This window comes from Cricetulus griseus, chromosome 6 (assembly GCF_003668045.3).
Source record: "Cricetulus griseus strain 17A/GY chromosome 6, alternate assembly CriGri-PICRH-1.0, whole genome shotgun sequence".
Classification (NCBI taxonomy): domain Eukaryota; kingdom Metazoa; phylum Chordata; class Mammalia; order Rodentia; family Cricetidae; genus Cricetulus; species Cricetulus griseus.
Window position 1 is genome coordinate 25,057,273 of NC_048599.1, and position 21,968 is coordinate 25,079,240.

A 21,968-nucleotide genomic window follows, 5' to 3' on the forward strand; every position below is an offset into this window, starting at 1 on the left:
ACCAGGACTCTGCTCAAGAGCTCCTGCGGAAGTCGTGACTAAGATAGAAAGCAGGCAGGGCTGCATGTGGCTCCTGGCGTGAGTGTCACAATCTTTGTTCTCTTCACTCTTCCAGGCTTCTTTCTCCGTGTGGGCTGGGTGTCAGCTGAGAGTCAGGACCAGGGCCAGGCCACATCAGCTCTTTAGATACTTCTCTTGGAGTGCCTTTGTTTATGTCATGAATTCCTCTGGCATCTGTAGGAGCCTGTCATCCCCTCTCACAGAGTTGTTTCCAAAACCCATGCAAGCAAGTACACAGAGCCAGGACAAACAAACAAAACACTCCCCTCAAAACAAAATAAAACAAAAAAATACTAAGATCTAATAGAATATTCAAAAACTATGCCTTCAAAGATGCAATAAACACAAGCAGTGTCTTAGATAAGGCAGCAAGCAAGGGACATGTAGGCAGAGCTGTGAGTTCCTTTATTTGTGAATGCAGTGCTAAGGTTTGAACCCTTGTACTTGCAAGACAAGCAGTCTACCATCTGAGCTCCATCCCCAGTCCTGGAAGAGCTGTAAGTTCTGTTGCCCATGTAATTTCAGCATTCAGGAGGTAAAGTAAGATGAATCGTGACTTCATTATCATCCTCTACTACACAGTGAATTTGAGGCCAGTGTCATAGATTTTATTTCAGTGATAAAACACCATGACCAAAAGCGACTTGGGGAGGAAAGTGTTTATTTCATCTAACAACTACTTAGGTCATACCCAGTCACAGAGGTAGTCAGGCAGGAATGAAAGGTAGAAACTGAAGGGAAAGCCATGAAGGTATGCTGCCCCTGGCTTGCTCCCCCTGGCTTGCTTCCCATAGTTTGCCCAGTTTATTTTCTCATACACTCAGGACTGCCTGCCCAAGGATGGCACTGGCCCCTCCCAAGTCAATCATTAATCAAGAAAATATGCCCTGTGGACACACCCACAGACCAATGTCACAGAGGCATTTTCTCAACTGAGGCTCCTCTTTCTAGATAACTCTGGTTTGTGTCAAGTTGACAAAAAAAACCAACCAGGATAGCCAGTCTGGACTACATAAGGCCATCTCAAAAACCAAAACCAAAACCAAGGGGGGCTAGTGGTTAAGAGCTTACACTGCTCTTGCAGAGGACTTGAGTTCGATTCCCAGCACTCACACCTGATGCCATAAGTAACTGCACTCACAGGCACACCTTCCCGCAGACATACACAAAATTAACAATAAAATATTTTGAGGGCTGGGAGTCATGCATGGCACACATCTTAAATCCCAGCATTCAGTGGAGAGAGGGGAAGTGAATTCAAGGCCAGCTTAGTCTGCATAGTGAGTTTCAGGACAGCCAGGGCTGTGGAGAGAGACCCTGTCTCAAAAACAAAAACAATAACAACAACAAAATTCTTTTTTGGGGGCGGGGGCAAGAGCTCAGTGGTATAGAACTTGTCACTTGTCTAACCAGTTGTGACTTATGAATACATATTCCTTTTATTATTTTAGTTTATTATCATTGTTGTTGGTATTTCGAGATGAGCCTCTCACTATGTAAACCTGATTGATCTAAAACTCAGTGTGTTAGACCAGACTGTCCCTGAATTCAGACATCCCCCTGCTTCTGTCTCCCAAGAGCTGGATTATAGTTGAACACAATATACCTTCCTCTTCCTCTTCCCCCTTCTCCTCCTTTGCATTAAATAAAATCTAGTAGTTGCTGTCACACACATCTATAATCTCAGGACTCAGGACTAGAGAGATGGCTCAGCTGTTAGGAGCATGTATTACTCCTGCAGGGGATCCAAGTTCAATTCCTAGTGCCAACATCAGGTGATTCGCAAGCACCTGTAACTCTAGCTCCAGAGGATCTGGTGCTTCTGACATCCCTGGCCACCTGTAGTTGCACATACATACCGCCCCCAACACATACACTAATTGAAAAGAATAAATCACCAGGCATGGAGCAGTGACCCACGTCTTTAGGAAGGCAGATCTCTGCAAGTTTGAGAGCAGCCTGGACTACATAGCAAGTTCCAGTCCAGCCAAAGCTACATAATTAGACACCATCCCAAAAACACAAATATAAACAAAGCAAAACAAAATCTTTAAAAATGTATACATAATCCTAGGACCTCGAGGTGAGGCAGGAGGATCACAAATTTGAGGCCATAGCATGCCAGTAGCAAGGTCCTATCTCTTTTCCTTTTTTAGGATTTTGGTTTTGGTTGTTTTTGTTTTTGTTTTTTGAGACAGAGTTTCTCTATGTAGGCCCAGCTGTCCTGGAACTAGCTCTGTAGACCAGGCTGACCTTGAACTCATAGAGATCTGCCAGCCTCTGCCCAAGTGCTGAGATCAAAGGTGTGCATAACCACCACTCTACATAAGAACCTATGTAGAAAAACAAAAACAGCCAATAAGCTAGAAAATAATAAAAGAAAGAAAAAAGCCCAGGCATGGTGCTACGAACTTGTAACCCCAACACTCAGGAGGCAGAGCCACACACTTGAGGCTAGGCTGGAAGACATAGTAAGTTACAGGCCTGGACTACATAGTGAGCCCTTTTTTTAACGACAACAAAAAATCCAAACCAAAAAAACAAAAACCCTTGTATTAGGGGGACACAGTAACCATGCCTCCTAATGGCTGGCTACAGGTGTGCCCGATCACGCCCATCAGGGCGTGGTCAAGGTGATGTCAGGGTGTCATGGGAGAGGTTTAAAGGTTAGGGAATGCACATGGTATGCTCTCTCTTTTCCCTGCCTTATAGGCTTGCCCTATTTACTTTGATCCCAGCCGGCTGGCTAGGTTGCTCAGTAAGTAAGGCATCTCCCTATTAAATACTTTAATCTTCACCTGGCTACGTATTGGTAAATCACCCATTTTACCCTTGTATGACTTAAAGGTATGATGAGCCTAACCATCACCCTGGATACCAGTGGTGAGCATGACATGCTTAGGGAGAGCACTGGACCTAAGCAAGGGAATGCAGTGTGATGTTAGTTACCTTTGGGAAAGACTTTTCTACCTTCCAATGAAGAACAGAACACAGGAGCTCAGGGTGCCAGCAAGAAGTCGCTCAAGGGTGTCCTGGACCAGGGTGAAGGAAGAGTGGGAGGATCTGGGGTGTCCTTGGAGAATGGCACAATGCTCAGGAAGGGTGAGAGAGAGGAGGGTGTAGTGAATAACCCTCATGTCTCTCTGCTTTGGAGTTTGCCTCCAGCCAAGAGATAGTCCCAGGACCTAGTGCCCCTCCCTGTTCCTCTGCAATCCTCTCCTGCCCTTCATGGCCCTTTTGAGGCCAGCCGCCTACCAGGCCCCTGGCATGCCAGGCTTCGCAGCTGGCCCTGATTGTCATTGCTCCCCAGGGAGTCATGGGAACACACTCCCCCTGCCCTCTTCACCCCCCTCTTCCCAGACGAGGCCAGGCCCTAACAATGCCCCCTCAGCCAGCCAGTGGCCTGGACACAATGCCCCTGTTTCGGTTCATTGACAGCCCCAGAAGCCCTGCTGGGTTTCCTGGCCTGTTTGGCATATATATAACTCTGGCTTCCAGAGGATTTTTTTTTTTTATTTAAAAATAGTGTATGGGCGGGGAGGGGGGGCTGGAGGGCTCTGGCTCTTCCTCTGAATATCTTAATATAAAATTATAAGAAGTGTTTTCCTCCCCCTGCCCTGCTCTCCCCTCTCCTGCGTAGCTGCAGGTGTCATTCGTCTATGACATCTGGAGCCCAGTGCAGGTGTCAGCTACAAAAGGAGAGAAAAGCTGGTTGCTCCACTGTGGCCGGCTTACATTGATGCTGAAGACCATGGTGGTGGCCTAAGGGCTTATGACATGGCAAGTGCTGGCCCTGCACAGGGAATGGAAACCAGAATCTTGTGTAGGGCGAGCATGGCTTCTCCCACTGATGTCACTCCCAGCCCCACCTGGCACTGATGTGAACTGTAGCTAACCACCTCTAAGAAGCCATTCAAGATCTAGAGTACATCATTATTTTGACTCCCTAAAAAGGAAAAGAGGGGCTGGAGGTATAGCTGAGTTACAGAGCACTGTCTCCCATTTGGTATTCACAGGGTTTCCTATTCTCAGCACCAAAAGACAGGAGGGGGAGGGTGTGGGTATTAGAGGAGGGTGAGTTGAGAGGAGGAGTGGAAAGATTAGGGAGGGTGGGAGAGAGAAAGGAAGAGGGGAGATAAAGAATTTCAGAGATGTTAAAATATGGGGCTGGAGAGATAGCTTGGGCTGGAGATGTTAAAATATGAAAATGTTTCAGGACCCAGGTATGGTGTCCATGCCTAAAATCCTAGCCCTTAGGAGCAGGGAGACCAGAGAATCAGGAATTCAAGGTCATACTCAGCTACATAAAACCCTTTGTCTCTCTCCTGCCCCCAAGAAAAGACCCAGGATCAGTGGAATAGGGTTCATCTCAGTGCCACACTCCATTGTCCTCCAAATATATTTCCCCCTCCCTGTCTTTGGACCTGTCACCTCACAGGGTTTGAGAGGTAGGATCGGGCTACTTTGAACAACTCTCCTGTTCTCCAGGTGGACAAGAGTAGTTTTTCTTTTTCTTTATGGAAACCTCAAAATGAGAAGGTAGAGAAACTGTCTCAGTCTCCACCAAGTAAGTGTGTGTGTGTGTGTGTGTGTGTGTGTGTGTGTGTAGACATGAGTTCATGTTTGAGTTTGGGTCCCATACAGCCCATGCTGGCACTGAATTTAGCATGTAGCTAATACTGTCCTTGACCTACTGATTTTCCTGCCTCTGTCTTTCAAGAACTGAGATTACAGATGTGCACCGTCTCCTACACTTCCATTGGAAGTGGCTCATCTCCATTTTATTCATCCGTAGCCATATATCTATATCTCTATCATCTATTTTTAGAAAGAGACTCACTACATAGCCTTCATTGGCCTGGAGCCCATTATGTAGACAAACTGGCCTCAAATTTTTAGAAATCTTTCTGCCAGTATCTCCTGAGTGCTGCCACTACAACCATTGAAAAAATACTTTTAACACTTATTTTTGGGGTGGGGTGTGTATGTGGGGTTAATATTCTCTTCTTTTTTTCTTCATATGGGTTCTAGGGACCCTTCTGCTAACTGAGCTCAAGTTCTAAGGCTTGTCAGCAGGCCATTTCACTGGCCTCATCTCCGTTCTTTTATTACTTTTGGAGGTTTATTTTTTTAGATTTATTTATTTTATTTTGTGTGTATGAACATTTTGATACCCTGTCTCAATTTTTTTATTTTATTTGTGTGTGTGTGTGTGTGTGTGTGTGTGTGTGTAGGTGTAGGTGTTCACAGAGGGCTGGATCCTCTAGAGCTGGAGTTACAGCGAGAAGACCTAACTAAGTGGGTGCCGAGAACCAAGCTCAAGTCCTCTGGAAGAGTAGCACATACTTGTTTGCTTTGGTTTTTCTGGACAGGGTTTCTTTGTGTAACAGCCCTAGCTGTTCTGGAACTCGCTCTGTAGACCAGGCTGGCCTGGAACTCACAGAGATCCACCTGCCTCTGCCTCCTGAGTGCTGGGATTAAAGGTGTGTGCCACCTATGCCCGGCTTTTATCTTCATACTTAACAGCAGTTGACATTGCGCTGAGCACTCTTCACACATTAGGTGCTGTTTGACGCATCCGGCTGCTCATTCACTATGGCAACAGCCCTATCAGAAACATTATTCTTATTATCATTATCTTATTACCTCCATTTACAGATGAAGAATCAGAGCCATTGGCTCTGAGAATCTCCTACCTCATCAGTGTGGTCAGGGCAAACATGAAGTCACTGTATATGGTTTTCCCTGTCTCCTCAGAAGTTTATCCCACTGAACATAAGGGCTGACTGATGGCCAGAGCTGCACAGTGACCCCAGAAATGCCTTCCTTCCCTATCCTACCATATCTGTACCTTGTCCTTCATGACACACCGAGGAGAGAAGCTGTGCTGGAACCAACCAGTTGGTGCCCATTCAACATTGTATCAATAGTATTGTGACATTTACTCTGTATCCCACAAGGCACTACTATGAGTTGCAGACTCACTTGGAACATCAGGGCAAGTATGGTCACAGTCATGGAGCAAGGCAAGCCAGGAAGTGAGTATGGTGATGGGAGTGGGGAGGACACAGGACAATGACACAGGAACTGATTAGTGCCTTGATGGCCTGGTTAATATTGCCAACTATGACAGATTTTGTTTTTGTTTAATTTTGTCTGAGACAGGGTTGCATGTGGCCCAGGCTACCCCTGAGCTTGCTATATACCCAAGGATAACTTCACTTTTCATCCTTCTGCCTCTGCCTCCCTAGTGCTGGTATTACAGGTGTGTACCACCATAAGGAGTTTTATGCAGAGATGGAGATGGAGCCCAGGGTTTTGTGCATGCTAGGCAAGCATGCTCACCAGTGAGTTAAAGCCCCAGACTCTCTTGCTGGTTTTATTAGAAAACCAGGTGCTTACATTTTTAAAATTAAACCATCCTGAGGGTCAGTTTGAAAACTCTCCTTGCTGTGTTCCTTCATTCGACCCTGACACCTGTCTTAGAACTGTTAGCCCACATTGCAGGGCTTGGGCACGCATAGCCCTTCCAGCAGGGATGAGCTGGGGTCTGCTGGCTCTGAAGGCCAGCATTGTATGAGACTACCTCTCCAGTGGGTAGGGGGCCTACTCAACTAGAGCTGGCATGGTGACAGAACATCTCTAGGGACAGTAAACTGCCAGTCAGTGTAGCATCCTGGGATCACTCAAGAGGAACGAGGAATCGCAGATGCAAAATTCCCCACTGCCTTCTGCCAGGACTCAACAATGGATGTCTCTGTGCCCTTAATAACATGAAGTCACCATAGAGACATTTCTCCTAATTATGTATTCCTTGTAATGATGGGACACTCGTGTTTAGAGGTTTTTTTTTCAAGCTAAGAATGTATATTTATGGGAGGTTTGTGTGGAATAAATAGCTTTAAATTATCTCTGTCACTTGTCAAACTTCTTAATGGGCATATTGTTCAGGTCCATGGAAGTTATTCTTCAGTCTTGCACAGCTTGCAGGCTCCAGGTGTCTCCATGCATCTGCTTTGCTTGTGTCTCCCCAGCTCCTACAATGGCAAGCACTCACTAGGTGTTCAGTAGATATCCAGGGTGTAAATGAGTGCATTTTGAGGGAAATAAGGTGAACCTTGGTCACACAGCCCAGGATTCCTGCTTATGTCTGTCTACTGAATGTATAGAGTGAGAGGTCTGGCCACTTACTACTACACCACTTTGCATCTCTTTTGTTTGTTGTTTTTTGAGACAGGGTTTCTCTGTGTAGCCCTGGATGTCCTGGAACTCACTCTGTAGACTAGGCTGGCCTCAAACTCAAAGATCTGCCTGCCTCTGCTTCTGGAGTGCTGGGATTAAAGGAGTGCATCACCACTGCCTGGCCCATTTTTCATCTCAGAAAGAACCAAAGGCAAGATGTCTCCAGGCAGAAGACACAGGGCCAGGAGCTACCACTTCCTTGGAATCCTTTAGATGAGGTTGGTATAGATGGTGGTAGATATAGGTACCTACTAACCAAACCAGACTCCTCCCTAATACCCTTTGGAAACCACACATTATATCCTGATCCTGGTTCCTGGGACATTAATAGAGAATGACAAATATCAAGGGCAGCCCTGGATTTTTGCAGAGGAACAGGCTAAGTTTTCACCTCAGTTTGCTGTGTGACCTTGAGTTGTGAGGGACCCTCTCTGAGCCTTTTCCTTTCTGCATCCTGCAGATAAACAAGCTTCACTTATGGGATTATAAGGTTGAAAGGAGACACTAATTGCAGTGACTACCCAGTGATGGTGGATTAGTTTTTGGATGCTGGTGGGCCTCAGGAGACCTGCTGACATTGAGAACAGCCTTATCGGGATCTTCAGGCTCTTGGCCAAAGGGCCCATCTCTCGGGCCCTTCTCAGCTGCCCACTATTTATTAACAGATCCAACAGCCCTTATCTTATCCTCATTTTCCTTCAGGGAATTCTGGTCTTCACCCCATACTCCTTTCTGCTACTCAGGACATGAGGGCTAGTGGGAATTAGTATCCCTCAGTCACCTTGGATATGAACTTGAGTTTTTTGGGTTTTTTGTTTGTTTGTTTAAGAAAGGGTCTTACTATGAAACTCTGGCTGGCCTAGAACTCACTATGTAGATCAGGCTGGCTTTGAATTCACAGAAATCCACCTGCCTTTGCCTCCTGAGTGTTGGGATTAAAGGTGTGCAACTCCTTGCCTACCATAATAAGATCTACCCCCTCTTTATAATGGGGTGTTAAGATTTTTCCCTCTGTGGCCCGGCTGTCCTTGAATCCCCAGAATCAAGTGATCTGTGGCAACCTCCTGAGCACTTGTGACTGTAAGCTTGTGTAGGATGTATAGTTGAATATTTTGGGAGGGTGAGGCCTAGCAAAGCCCCTGGTCTTGGCCTCTCCAACCTTGGGTAGTATAGCCTTTCAGCCTACTAGGTAAGCACAGTTTAATCATCATAAAATGGGACAATATTATGTTTTCCCCTCCAGCAACCATCTTGATCCTTGATATATAACAGATGTTCAGTAAGTGTTTGTTGAATGACTATTGAGTAGCAGAAGGCTTTTCAAAAGCGAGTGTCATTGTTAATGGGCCCCTTAGGAAGCCCAGAGAAGGGAAGCACTCCATCTGGAACGAGAATGTGCCAACCTCTCTCACCCTCCGTCAGTGTCTGGCTTGGTTATGTTGAATGAGATCTAGCCCTTCGCTTCTCTACTGTGGGGTGGGGGGTGGGCAGCACAGACGTGGGGACAGGGACAGTACACAAGCACTAACCCTGCATGAGCCTCACTTCCCCATCTGTACAGCAAGGGCTCGTGTGCTCTCATGGTCCTTCCCAGCTCTGACACATTCCAGGATCTGCAATGAGTAATTTCACAAACTGCTCATGAGAGGGGGATGGAAAGACACCCTTGCTATTTTCCAAAGCACCTCACAGTCTATAGAGTACTGTCTAGTCCCTTGCGCCTTCATCTCAGGAAAACTTGAAGTGGCCAAGGCAAGATCTAGGTGTCCACTTTCCACAAGAAACTGAGCTGAAAACCATCACTGAGAGCTTCAATATGCTTGTTTTAAGACAGGATTGCATGTAGTCCCGGCTGCCTATGTAGCCAAGGATGGTCTAGAACTCCTGGTCTTTCTGCACCTATCTGCTGGGGTCACAGGTGAAAGCAGCTATATTCAGCTGTAGAAACTGTAATTTTTGGCTCCACTCCACATGTTTATTATAAAGGTATACCAATTTGTTTTTGAAGATTAACACATTATCTGGGATGGATACAAGTGTTCCTTGGGGTTTTGTTTTGTGTTTTGTTTTTCAAGACAGGGTTTTTCTGTGTAATGGTCCTGGCTGTCCTGGAACTCGATTTGTAGACCAAGGTGGCCTTGAACTCACTGAGATCCACCTTTATCTGCCTCCCCAGTGCTGGGATTAAAGGGGTGGGCCACCACTGTCCAGAAATTTCTTGTTTGTTTTTTTTATCTTATTTATTTATTTTTGCTGTATACAGACCAGGCTGCCCTGGGACTTAAGCTCTTCTGGCCTCGGCCTTCTAAATACTGGAAATACAAATGTATTTCTTAAGAAGTCGCTTGGAAGAAGAAGAAGAAGAAGAAGAAGAAGAAGAAGAAGAAGAAGAAGAAGAAGAAGAAGAAGAAGAAGAAGAAGAAGTCTATTGCAAAATGCACATTCCTGAGCTCATAAAGATTCTAAACTGGTCCTGGGTGTGGTGGCACATACCTGTAATCCAGGAAGCACATACCTGTAACTCAGGAAGCTGATGCAGGAAGATTACCTTGATTCAGTTTGGGCTACACAGCAAGATACTGGCTCTTAAGAAAAGAAACAAACAAAAACCAAGGGGTGAGCCAGGCATAGTGTTGCACCCCTATACTCCCAGCACTTGGGAGACTCAGAGACAGGTGGGTCTCTGAGTTCAGGCCAGCCTGGTCTACATTGTGAGTTCCAGGGAGCCAGAGCTGCATAGTGACACCCTGTCTCTAAACAACAACAACAAAGCCAAACCAAAAAACAAACTCAAATCACCCAAACAAAACAAATCCCCAAACAAAAAAACCCAAGAGGTTGTGGGGGGGGCATTGGGTGGGAGGTAGGGATTGATTGTAAATTGGCCAGCTGGGGTGACCCAAAGTTAACAGGTGCCCTGGCATTTCAGAAAGCTTGGAAATCACAGCCTCCTTGTTGCTTTCCGGTTCTCCTCTGCCCTCAGCCTCATTTCTGTCATACCCAGAAAGGGTGTGAGAAACAGCCCCCGCTAGGGCAGCCCAGAGCAGTGTGGTCAGAGTTGAGGCAGAGGAAAAAGTAGTATGAGGCAATGGAATAAGCAACCCTGGGTTGAGAGCTCCCTCGAGGAAGCAATGCTTGCACTGGACTTGGGGACTTGAATGTTGTCAGCTACTCTCTTCTTGTGGTCGCCCCGCCCCAGTGCAGGAAGCTTGTAGGTCTTGTTAAATCTTTCGAATCTCTGTTCCCAGTGTTGGCACAATGCCTAGCAGAGAGGACAATACTGGTCAGATGGGCTGACCTGAGCAATGAGAAATGCTGACGGAGATAGCCCAGGGCCTCAGTAGTAAACGCGCATCCATCCACAGGCATCCTCACCGCCCTTGCACGGCCCTACCGCCCCACGTGAGGTCTAACGTAGAGTTAATTTAATGGTCGAGTCTCTTCACATTGGAAGTTTCTGCTGCCTGTTTCCCTCTTTCCTTTTCACTGGCAGGAGTAAGGTCTGGACTGAGGATGGGGCACTGAACAGGCTCTCAGATGGGGTCTCACTGTGTAGTCCTGCCTGGCTGGCCTGAAGACCCGCCTGCCTCTGTCTCCTCAAGTGCTGGCATTGAAGGCAGGAAGGAGCCCGTGTGAAGTAAGCAAATGAATGAACGCAAACTGGGCGCTAGCTACTGAAGGAATTTCAGCTAAAATCAGTTTGAGATCAAAGCCAGACATCCCAACCTATTTACTGGCACCCCCTCTTGGGCGTGGCTTCTAGGTGACAGGGATAGGGAAGGGCCCATGATCTGTGAGCAAATGGAGCAGGACCGGAGATGTGGCTGAAGCGAGCTTTGGAGGTGAGCCTGAGCGTGCAGAAGAGACAGTTTCTGGAATATGAGCTGAGGGGGTGGAGGCCACAGGTTGGGAGTCCAGGGGTCATGTGTCATGGGGGACTGCGGAACGTGCAGAACCAAGTACGAAGTTTGTTCCCCTCGCCAGACCCCGCCACCCATCGAGTAGGCGGCGGAGAGGGCGGGGTCCCGGCGCCCACGCCTCCTGCGGGGCACTGCTGGAAGCAGAGGGGAGAAGGCGCCCCGCACCGCCCGGACAAAGCCTGCGCGCGCCCCGCCCCGGGATTGGCCGCCCCGCCCCGGATCCCGCCCTCCATCGCCGGCCCCGAACGCTGCAGCCAATGTCCGCCACCGGCGCCACCTCCGTCACAGTCGCGTCGGCCAATGGAGGTGGCGCTCGGCGGCGCGTGGCTCTTTCGCGGCAAAAAGGATTTGGCGCGTAAAAGTGGCCCGGACTTTGCAGGCAGCGGCGGCCGGGGCGGAGCGGGATCGAGCCCTCGCCGCGGCCTGCCGCCATGGGCCCGCGCCGCCGCCGCCGCCTGCCTCCCGGGCCACGCGGGCCGTGAGCGCCATGGCCGTGGCCCCCGCGGGCGGCCAGCGCGCGCCGGCGTGGAGCCCTGCTCGGGGCGGGCGCGCTGCGGCTGCTCGACTCCTCGCAGATCGTCATCATCTCTGCCGCGCCCGATGTCGGCGCCCCGCAGGTCCCCGCCCCCCGCCGCCGCCCGCCGGCCCGCGACGACGCCTGCTCTCGCCACGCCGCAGGCGCCCCGGCCCGCGCCTAGTGCACCGCGTCCCGCTCTCGGCCGCCCGCCGGTACGGACCCTAGGCGCGGGCGGGGGAGGGGCGGGCTGCAGCGCTGGGCGGCGCGGAGCCTGGGCTGGGCCTCGGGGCTCCGCCCCGGGGCGCGCGGTGACAGACTGCCTGTCCCTGTTTTCTGCGCCTTGCTCTGGGCCTCAGCGTCCTCACCAGAGTGTCGGATTCGTTAAAGATAATGGTTCACGTGTATTCAGCTGGTGCTTGCTTAGTGCACACCCAGCCTTTGGCACACTTAGGATCGTGGCCAGAATTCTCAACTCTGCTGTGAGCTGGGTGTTGTCACGTGCCCATCTGCCAGAGGGAGGAACTGAGGCCCAGACAGGGAAGTGAGTGCTTCACGCAGCTGCAGGTGGTGGGGGCTGGTATTTTAAGTGATGTCTGCTGGCTTGCAGCAGAACTTAGGGCTCCTGGGTAGTGAGCACAGTTGCACGTGGGAGGTGAAGAAGGGTGACTTGGGGAGACCCCTCCTTAGTGCCTCGATGTTGGAGTGCCAGGTGCTGGCCTAGCTTTCCCGGCCTCTGGGGATAGGCCTCCTGACTGGGAGGCCTTCTCTGCGGGGGCGGGGTGCTGGGCCAGCTGCTGCAACCCTTCCTCTGCCTGTCCTTCCATCTGCCACCCTTCCAGCCCCTGGTTGCCATGGAACTTTATTAATCAGGCGGGCAGACCCCGGAGACTCTGAAAGACTGGGTGGGCTGGGCCCCTGAGATCTATGGAAGGGCCCTCAAGTTCCTGGAGAGAGAAGAGGTGGGAGGGAGATCCCTGGAAAAAGTCTTCACTTACCCTGAACGTCAAGTAGCTCAAGACCAGTTTAGGCTGGGGGCCTAGAAAAGGCAGCTGAGTCAGTGGAGAGTGGAAGCTTGGAACTTGGATCCAAGCGGGAGGGCGGGCGCAGGGTGTGGGCCACCAGCTTTATTGTGAGGGTGGAGGGGACTGGAGGGGGTTCTCAGCAGGGGGCTTGGAGCAAATGGGAGGGGCAGGGCCCAGAACCCAGGGTAGCTAGCTGTTCAACTGCTGATGGGGTTTTGGGTGGCAGCTGGTCCCTGCGGCATCTTGGGAAGGCCCATAGCCCCCTTGGCCCAGTGCCCAGTGCTGCCTTCCTTCCGGAATCACCAAGATGCTAATAATAATAACAATAGCAACTTCCATTGTTTAAGGATGTTTTGTGTGCCAGGCTCTGTGCTAAGCACTTCACCCACTTAACCCTGTTGGCAACCTGACTTTTTGACCCTTGACCCTTCTTAAGAGATGGGGACGCTGAAGCCCAGAAATGGTGGAACTTTCCTCATTCAGCCAGGGAGTGTTATTTCCTGATTGTTAATGGCCCTTCCTCCCAGTGACAGTCGGCTTGTATTTGGTAGGTCAGCTGGCTTGTCTTCCATGTCCTCCAGGGGCCTGTGCCTGCAGGTTGGAGCTTGGGGCCTGGGCAGACAGTCTGCGTTTGATCAAACATTCCACTCACTCCAGTTGAGTGAGTCCCCACTGCATGCTAGGTGTAGAGATAGTTCAGGGTCCCCTGCCCCCATGGTACTTAAGGGCCAGCAAACATTTTCTGTGGGAGAGGCTGACAACATCCTGGAGCCAAAGGCCGGGAATGCAAATCCAGATTTTGCTCTACTGACTTTGCTCTGGCATTTGGGGGGTGGGGGGGAGGCAGTCCTTGCAATAAGCTACAGGCTTGGCTTCCACCCAGTAAGAACTTGTTGAATGCTTCCTGTGTACAGAACTCCATTCGATTCAGACATTCCTCTTTGCCCCGCCTGCCTACCTCTACCTTGTCAGGTGTGTGTGTGTGTCCTGTAAGGGGAAAGCGGAGACAGGAGAATTACCATAAGTTCAAGACCAGCCAGGGTTACATAGTGGAATCTTGCCTTAAAAGTAAATTACTTTTTAAAAGTAAACTTGCTCTATTATGACAGCTAGAGTTTGGATCCCAGCACCCACATTGGGGTTGTAGATGCCTGTAACTCCAGCTTCGAGGGATTTGACGGTGTCTGCTGCCCATGCCCACATGGTCACATACACTCATACAGACACAAAGTTCTTAAAAAGTGAACTAATTAAATAAAAATATATCAAAATACCAACAGTCTATCCTGGTTTATTGGCATATCTTATAATTCAGGCAGGCAAGAATGAGGATACAGCCCGTACTACAAAGACCCTGTTACAAGACAGTAACAACTAGAAGCTAAATTTTCCCATTATGCACATAATACATGTTTACTATAGGAAGTATGTAGTACCAGACATTAGGTCTGTAAAAAACAGATTTAGAGCAGAAAGTCAGTTGTAGCTCCGGGCTCTTGTTTTAGGGGTGACTTTTTGATTATATGTGTCCCTGGCTGGTCACTGCCTACTTGATGCTGTTGGGGATTGAACCCAGGATTTCGTGCATGCTGAACAAGCACTCTGCCAATCCTCAGGATTTATTTTTAATAGTTCCAAAAGTTGCTGTGAGCCAGGTGTGATAACAGTAGTTACAAAGTAGAGGTGTGAGGATCAGGAGTTTAAGGTTTTCCTCAGCTGCTCCCGTGCTTGAGGCCAGCCTGGGCTATTCGAGAAACTGGTCCGTCTTCAGACAGTGTAGCATTCTCATTGCCCAGAAGAGGCAATAGTCTGCCCTGGCTCTCCCACAGAAGTGGTCCTGTTTCCGAAACACACTGTTAGAAACTGAACTAGAGAACAGCTCCTGTGACCGTATTAGTCTGTCACAGTGGTTACCTTGTGTGTCTGTGAGAGCATTCTGTGTTGGCCTGGGTTGCCTGAGTATTTCACTGAGACTGCTTGCTGTTCCAGGGGCTAAGTAAACAGTTTTTGTGGCTTGTCCTATGGGTGGGTGTTTGAGTCATTCAGCTGTTTTCATTAGTGAATATCTTGACCTATGGCTTTTAGGATCTCATTGCTAGGGTTGACTAGACAGGAGTGACAGAAACCGGCATCTGTTTGAGCCCTTACTTCAAAGTGTGTCTTTAGGGTTCGGTCAACAAGGGCCAGAGTACTAGGGAAAAGGCACTCCCTGCTAGTTTGTACGTAGGGGTGTTACTCTGGGTAGGGCCCTTTCAGCCCATTGGGGTACATATGTTGGATTTCTCCCTCGCTACAGATCCGTCCCAAGGTGGAGACCACCATAGGCTCTGCTATCAGGCAAGAATTTGGTGAGGAAATGTATGAGAAGCAGTTACTACCCTGTTCTGCATAGACAGCATAGACGATGTCTGCCCACATGTGATCCTCTTCCTCAAGCTTCCAGAAGTCCGTGGCAGCATGAGGGTGTGGAGTAGAGTCAACACATGTTGACTGACACTTAGGTAGAGATTCACTGGATCCAGTGACACTGTTGCTGGTGTGGAGGGGTAGGCGGGGAAGACTGACTGACACCTCTGCAGCTGTTTGTAATGGATGTAGGAGAAGGCTGGGTCTGAGTCAATACAGAGAGAAGGGTAGCATCTCTCTAAGTGATTGCTAAGGGTCCTGCTGGAGGAGAGGGGCATAGGCTGAGCCTTAGAGGCAGGGGTCGGGAGAAGTCCGTCTCAGCAGTTCACATGAGGTATGCTGTTGGAAGGCTTTACTAAGGCAGAGATGTGGAGGGAGACCAGTGTAGGGACAGCTGGACTGTCCAGTGGGAGGGTGATAATAGCTGTGGGTAGAATTCTTGGCAAATGAATGTGACAGGTGGTGGGCCAGGTTGAAAGCGGGTTTAGTTGAGAAAGGCCTGTGGCTGGTGAGAGTTCAGCAAGTCTGGTCCCGTTAGGGTGTCTTGACTATCCGTGGGATTTCAGGGTCCTTTCCATCTCTGCATGTCTAGCCTAAGCTAGAGGGCATGGGAATTAGCCGCTTTTGCTCATTCTACACAGACCTGGGTAGGAACTGTGTCTCTGCCACTTCCTGACTGTGATCTTGAATGTGGGTTGCTTTAATCTGCAAAGTGGAGCCATTGTGTTGCCAGACGAAAGGCACCAGCTGCTACCATGGTTATAGATGGGTAAATGAGTTAAAAACTAGAGAAATGACTTGCTTGCCCAAGGGACCTAGACCCTTCCTTGGTGGCTTATTATGTAGTCTCTGTGGGCCAGGACTTGAGGGAGAGTCAGCTGGAGCTTTTGCCTGGGATGGGACCCTGTTGCAGACAGAAAACTGTCTAGTTGTAATCAGAAGGCAGGACTAAGGCTGCTGGATGGATTTGCTTCTAAGCTTGTGTTGTTCCTCCTCACCTGGAGTTCTCAGCTCTTTGCCAGCAGGGCTTCTCTTTAGGACCACATGAGAGAATGGTGCAGCAGCTCTTCTCCCGCTCCTTGCTTCCTCATAGGAGAAGCTCCAGGGCCTCTGTGACCAGTCTCAGAGGGACACCATCACTTCTGGCTAGTAAGGGGAAGGAAGTTAGCGCTTATCTTTGAAAGAAGTACTAGAAGTAACAAGTCCTGGTGGCATGTGCCTGTAAGTATTTGGGAGGTAGAGGCAGGGAGAAAAGGAGTTCAAGGTCATCACTGGCTACATAGTATGTTTGAGGACAAGCTGGGCTGTAGGAACTGAGGAGACTAAACGTAGATTGTGTGTTAGTATGCACAAAGCCCTCATTTTAATCTCTAGCATTACTGCCATGATTTGTTCTTTGGTGATGTATTTAAAAAACAACAAAAAAAAACACCTGTTGGACCTAAAACTTGAACTCAGTCTTGCACTTGAATGGTATGTGTGGTAGGATAACCTAATGCTGTGTCCCTTAGGATCTGTCTCTGCTTGTATCCCTAGGCATCCTAATAGATGACTGAGGTGGTCTCACTCCTGGTTACTGGGCATCTTCCTGTGTTTCTGTTACAGGTGAAACGGAGGCTGGATCTGGAAACTGACCATCAGTATCTGGCTGGGAGCAGTGGGCCGTTCCGGGGCAGAGGCCGCCACCCAGGCAAAGGTGCTTGATGACTCTAGCATCTCAGGCCCAGATTTGGGGGTGGGCATGCTTGTAAACTCTGGGGCCCCAGCAGGCAGCTGGAATGGCTGGCTGACATGACTTCCTTGGGCCTTGGAGGTAGGGAGTTCCCCAGCCACAGAGGAATGCTTTGGTTGGCAGACAGCAGTCACAGGGCCTTTCTGCTTGGCCTGACTAAGGGGAAGGAGCCCTCTGCATCCCACTTCATCCTGACACTCTACACTGCTAGGGAGACAGGCCTGTTGGGGGCAGGCTGAGTGTTTGAGGAGCCCTGCCTAGCCTAACCCCTGCCCCCCAGGTGTGAAATCTCCAGGGGAGAAGTCACGATATGAGACATCGTTAAATCTGACCACCAAACGCTTCTTGGAGCTGCTGAGCCGCTCAGCTGATGGTGTTGTTGACCTGAACTGGGCGGCTGAGGTGCTCAAAGTGCAGAAACGGCGCATCTATGACATCACCAATGTCCTTGAGGGCATCCAGCTCATTGCCAAGAAGTCCAAGAATCATATCCAGTGGTTGTAAGTACTGACCAGTCATGTAGGCTGGTGGTAGCCAGACCAGGCCTGCAGTGGCTTCCTGCCTCTGAGGAGAGGTGTCTTCCCTGGGGTGGTAGAAAGGGAGGGATATACAGATCTTACAGATCCAGCTCCCTATAGCTGTACAAGGTGTCCCATCCAATAAACACATAAACACGCCTGCTGAAGGTTTCCTGTTCCCTCTCCCAGTGTTGCCCATTTTTGGACCACTGTGTAAACACCATTCCAGCTTTGTGCTGTCATCACTGAGGTTGGCCTTATAGATGTTTTAGTTTTGTTAGGATTTCTCTCTTGTACCCCCCTCTCCCCAGGCATCCTGCTGCCCTCTCTGGCACATCTGCCTTCTTGGTTTTTGATAGACCATTCTTCATTCCGTATTACGTTCTCTTCACTTGTCGGTGTGTCTTGGTGACATTGTATGGCAGTGTGTGTTATTGTTTCCTTACCTGGGGACATGTAGGTGTTTGTTGACAGACCAGGCATAAGTCCATGTCAGTCTAACTTGGAGCCTAGCTGGGGAGCAGAGCCAGAGAGGGGAAAGAGCTTGCTCACAGAACAATGGTGCACTGCCTTGAGTGCCATGGCTGATGGATGGAGGGTCTGAGGACTGCTAACTCTTCATGGCTTCCCACAGAGGCAGCCGCACCATGGTGGGGATCAGTAAGCGGCTTGAAGGCTTGACCCGGGACCTACAGCAACTGCAGGAGAGCGAGCAGCACCTGGACCGCCTGATGCACATCTGTACCACACAGCTGCAGCTGCTTTCTGAGGACTCAGACAGCCAGCGATATCCTTGAATTGGCCAGGGAACATGGTGGTACCACACTGAGACTATAGAGCTTATCTAGGGCTCTGGATTCTGAAAGATTCTGGCTTTGGAAGCAAGGCCTGGCTCTGCACTTACTCACCACAGGACACTGAACAAGTTACTTGGCTTTTGTTTGTTGTTTGATTTTCAAGACAGTTCCTCTGTGGAATAGTCCTGGCTGTCTTGGAACTTACTCTGTAGACCAGGCTGGCCTGGAACTCACAGAGATCCTCCTGCCTCTGTCTTCCAAGTGCTGGGATTAAAGATGTGTGCCACCACTGCCTCGATAAGTTACTTGGCTTTTATGGGCCTAAGTTTCATCTATAAAAGAGAATAGTAATACCATTTCCAAAATTGTACATATTAAAAAAAGAAAACAACTGGGTGATGTGGCACACACCTTTAACCCCAGCACTCGGGAGGCAGAGGCAGGAGGATCTCTGTGAGTTCCAGGACAGCCTGTTCTACAGAGCAAGTTCCAGGACAGCCAGGGCTACACAGAGAAACCCTGTCTTGAAAAAAAAAAAAAAAAAAAAAAAGAAGAGAAAAAGTGCCAACCCAATGGCTTGATGAGTAAAGGTGCTTTTGGCCAATCTTAGCCATCTAAGTTTGAGTCCCTGGTGGAAGGGGGTAACTGACTCCTAGTTGTTCTCTGACCTGCATGTGTGTGTGTGTGCACACACCCCTGTGGCATGTATATGCATGTACACAAAGACACACAAAGTAAGTATTAAGTTTTAGTAAATTTTAAAAGAAGCCTAGGACTGGAGAGTTGGCTCAGCAGTTAAGAGCACTTGTTGCTCTTGCAGAGAACCCAAGTTCAATTCCTTGCATCCATATGGTGGTGGCTCACAGCTCTCTGTAAGTCTAGTCCTAATGCATCTGATGCCCTCTTCTGACCTCTGAAGGTAACAGGTACAAACGAGATGCACATACATGTCAGGAAAACACTCATGCAGAATACATGTCAAGGAAAATACTTACACGCACTAAAGTCCCGGCTTGGTATGTGTACAGCCTTCAAAATCCCAGCACTTGGGAGGCAGAGGCAAGAAGATCTCTGAACTCAGGCCAACCGTGTCTACATATTTCCAGACTAGCCAAGGATACTCAATGAGACCCTCTCTCAATAAAACAAAGAAGAAAAGCCCAGTAAGGTGGTGTGTGCTTGAAATCCCAGGACCAGGTATGAGGCAGACACTGCCACATAATCAGGGCCAATCAAGACTATGTAGTGAGGCTGTCTAAATACAAATAATCACAGGCCACTGGACTACACAGTGTGACCCTGTCATCCAAGAGAAAAGCTATTACCAGTGATGACAAACCTTTCCTTAGTCATTGATTTAGTGCCTGATTGTAGCTTGAAAGTTAAAAGAAACTTCATTAGAATATGTCTTTTTAGTGAATACCATTAAGAGTAAAATTGTCAAAAGTAATTTCCATCTCCCAGCCTGGAGATCTGTTGAGCATTTTATGTGGAGTTATTTACAGGTAGCCATTAGTTTGGAATTGGATAGGTAGATAGCCCACTGTACAGATGTGGCAGTTGAAGCTTGGGAATGAGACTCTGAGTACTGACTTTGTGCCAGGCCTTGGGATGAAGGAGTAAAAACAGGAGTGACTAGGTAGGTGTGGGTCCTGTTATGTGGGCTGAGTCAGGGGCTCCTCAAAGGTCAAATGGTCCTTGACTCCCCCAACCCTGGCCTATGTGACCTGCCAGGACCTTCGTAGCATAGCGGACCCTGCAGAACAGATGGTCATAGTGATCAAGGCCCCTCCTGAGACCCAACTACAAGCTGTGGACTCTGCGGAGGTGAGACTCGAGACCCCAGGCCTGACCAAGACAGGGTGGGCTGGGCTGATGGTCACCTGGGCCTAAGTTTACCCTGCCTGATGCCTCCACCCAGACATTTCAGATCTCTCTTAAGAGCAAACAAGGCCCCATCGATGTTTTCCTGTGTCCTGAGGAGAGTGCAGGGGGGATCAGCCCTGGGAGGACCCCATCCCAGGAGACATCCTCTGGGGAAGACAGGACCACTGACCCTGGCACTGCAGGGCCTCCACCACCACCTCCCTCCACATCCCCAACCTTGGATCCCAGCCAGTCCCTGCTAGGCCTGGAGCAAGGTAGGTAGGGGTAGGTTTTGTTTGCTTATTGGGGCAGGCAGTCATGGCAGCCCCATTCCTGCTGGGCCTTCTCTAACCTGTAATGCATGCTTTCCCCAGAACCGGTATTGTCACGGATGGGCCACCTGAGGGCCCCCATGGAAGAAGACCATCTGTCACCGCTGGTGGCTGCCGACTCACTCCTGGAGCATGTTCGAGAAGACTTCTCGGGGCTCCTCCCTGGGGAGTTCATCAGCCTTTCCCCGCCCCAAGAGGCCCTTGACTACCACTTTGGCCTTGAGGAGGGTGAAGGCATCAGAGATCTCTTTGACTGTGACTTTGGGGACCTGACCCCTCTGGATTTCTGACAGAAGTCTAGGGAGCCAGGGTGTCTGGAGATGCCCACCCTGTCTGCAGCTTTGGAGCCTCCTGCCCTGGGCCATCCTTCCTGCCTCATTGGAAAAGCACGACTTATACTCTCTTCTCTGTGCAGTGGCTTCTGGGTCTGGGGTTTGGCTGCTGCCAGATTGAGCAGAGCAAAAGGGGAAGGATTTTGTGTGGGGTCTGTGTGTGTGTGCGCGAGCATGCGCAAATGTGCACCCCATACTGCGCACTGTGTAGTTGGGATGTATTCTGTGTGTGTGTGTGTGTGTGTGTGTGTGTGTGTGTGTGTGTGTGTGTGTGTGTTGTGTACCGGGGAATGAAGGTGAACACATCTGTATGTGTGCTGCAGACACATCCTGCTGTGTCCACATGTGTGCATGAATTCATGTGTGCGCATTGGGGTGGGGGTGGGGCTCTAACTGCACTTTTGGTGTCCTTGCTGCAGAGGCCTTGTGAGGCCCAGGGTGGCTGCCTGCTCCCAGAATCCTGTGTGTCAGCCTGGCCAGGTGGGGTAGCTTGGCTGGCTGCATTTGCAGGGCAGCAATAGCACTGCTTAAAGGTTTCCCGATCGAAGCTTTAATGGAGCGTTTATTTATTTATCGAGGCCTCTGGCCAGCCTGGGGAATAAGCTAAGGGTTGGAGTGAGATTGGGCTAATACCCCAACTTCCTATACTCTGAGCAAGGGCAGGGTCCCCTAGCTGTTTTTTTTTTTTTTTTTTTTCCAACCCCAAAGGAGCTGAGGCCCCTGCAGTTTATTTATTGGGAAAGTGGGAGGTGGGAAACAGACTGACAGCCACGGATGGGTTGGAGAAATGGTCCCCTTGTAGAAGGTTGTGCCAGCACCCTAGCTGCACCCAGGTGGATTTGAGATGGGAGAAGTGAGTGAGGACCTTCACTGACAGGGTGGACAAGGAGGAGGGGTGGGGTCCCTCCTGTAGTTGGAGTGCTCCTCCATTGTCTTCTCCACCCTCCAGCCTGCACTTTGTTTCTTAACAGTTCTGTTCCCTCCTGCTTTGGTTTTAATAAATATTTTGATGGTGTTAGGGCTGGGTTTGGGACTCTATGCCAATGTGAGGCTAGGGTCAGAGGGAATATTCATTCCCTTTTCCTATCTGATTTAATTTCCTTTCTATGATGTAACCATTTGAGAGGAAGAAAATGACCCAGTGACTGGTAGGAAGTCATGCATATTACCTAAGTGCAGAAAAGGGAGTGTTAGAGTTGGCTTGCTGTGCACCTTCCGGACATT

General features: G+C 49.5%; 1 protein-coding gene across 1 annotated transcript; it reads left to right on the plus strand.

Annotated features, from left to right (window-relative positions):
• Positions 1 to 11,694: 11,694 nt before the first annotated feature.
• E2f1 (E2F transcription factor 1) lies at positions 11,695 to 21,298 on the plus strand. Its single transcript, XM_027421429.2, is given in 9 exon segments — positions 11,695 to 11,747; positions 11,749 to 11,844; positions 11,846 to 11,951; positions 16,773 to 16,863; positions 17,180 to 17,399; positions 18,052 to 18,204; positions 19,927 to 20,041; positions 20,136 to 20,355; positions 20,455 to 21,298. Coding segments are annotated over 9 exon segments (1,287 nt in total). The 5' UTR covers positions 11,695 to 11,709; the 3' UTR covers positions 20,703 to 21,298.
• The last annotated feature ends 670 nt before the right edge of the window (positions 21,299 to 21,968 follow it).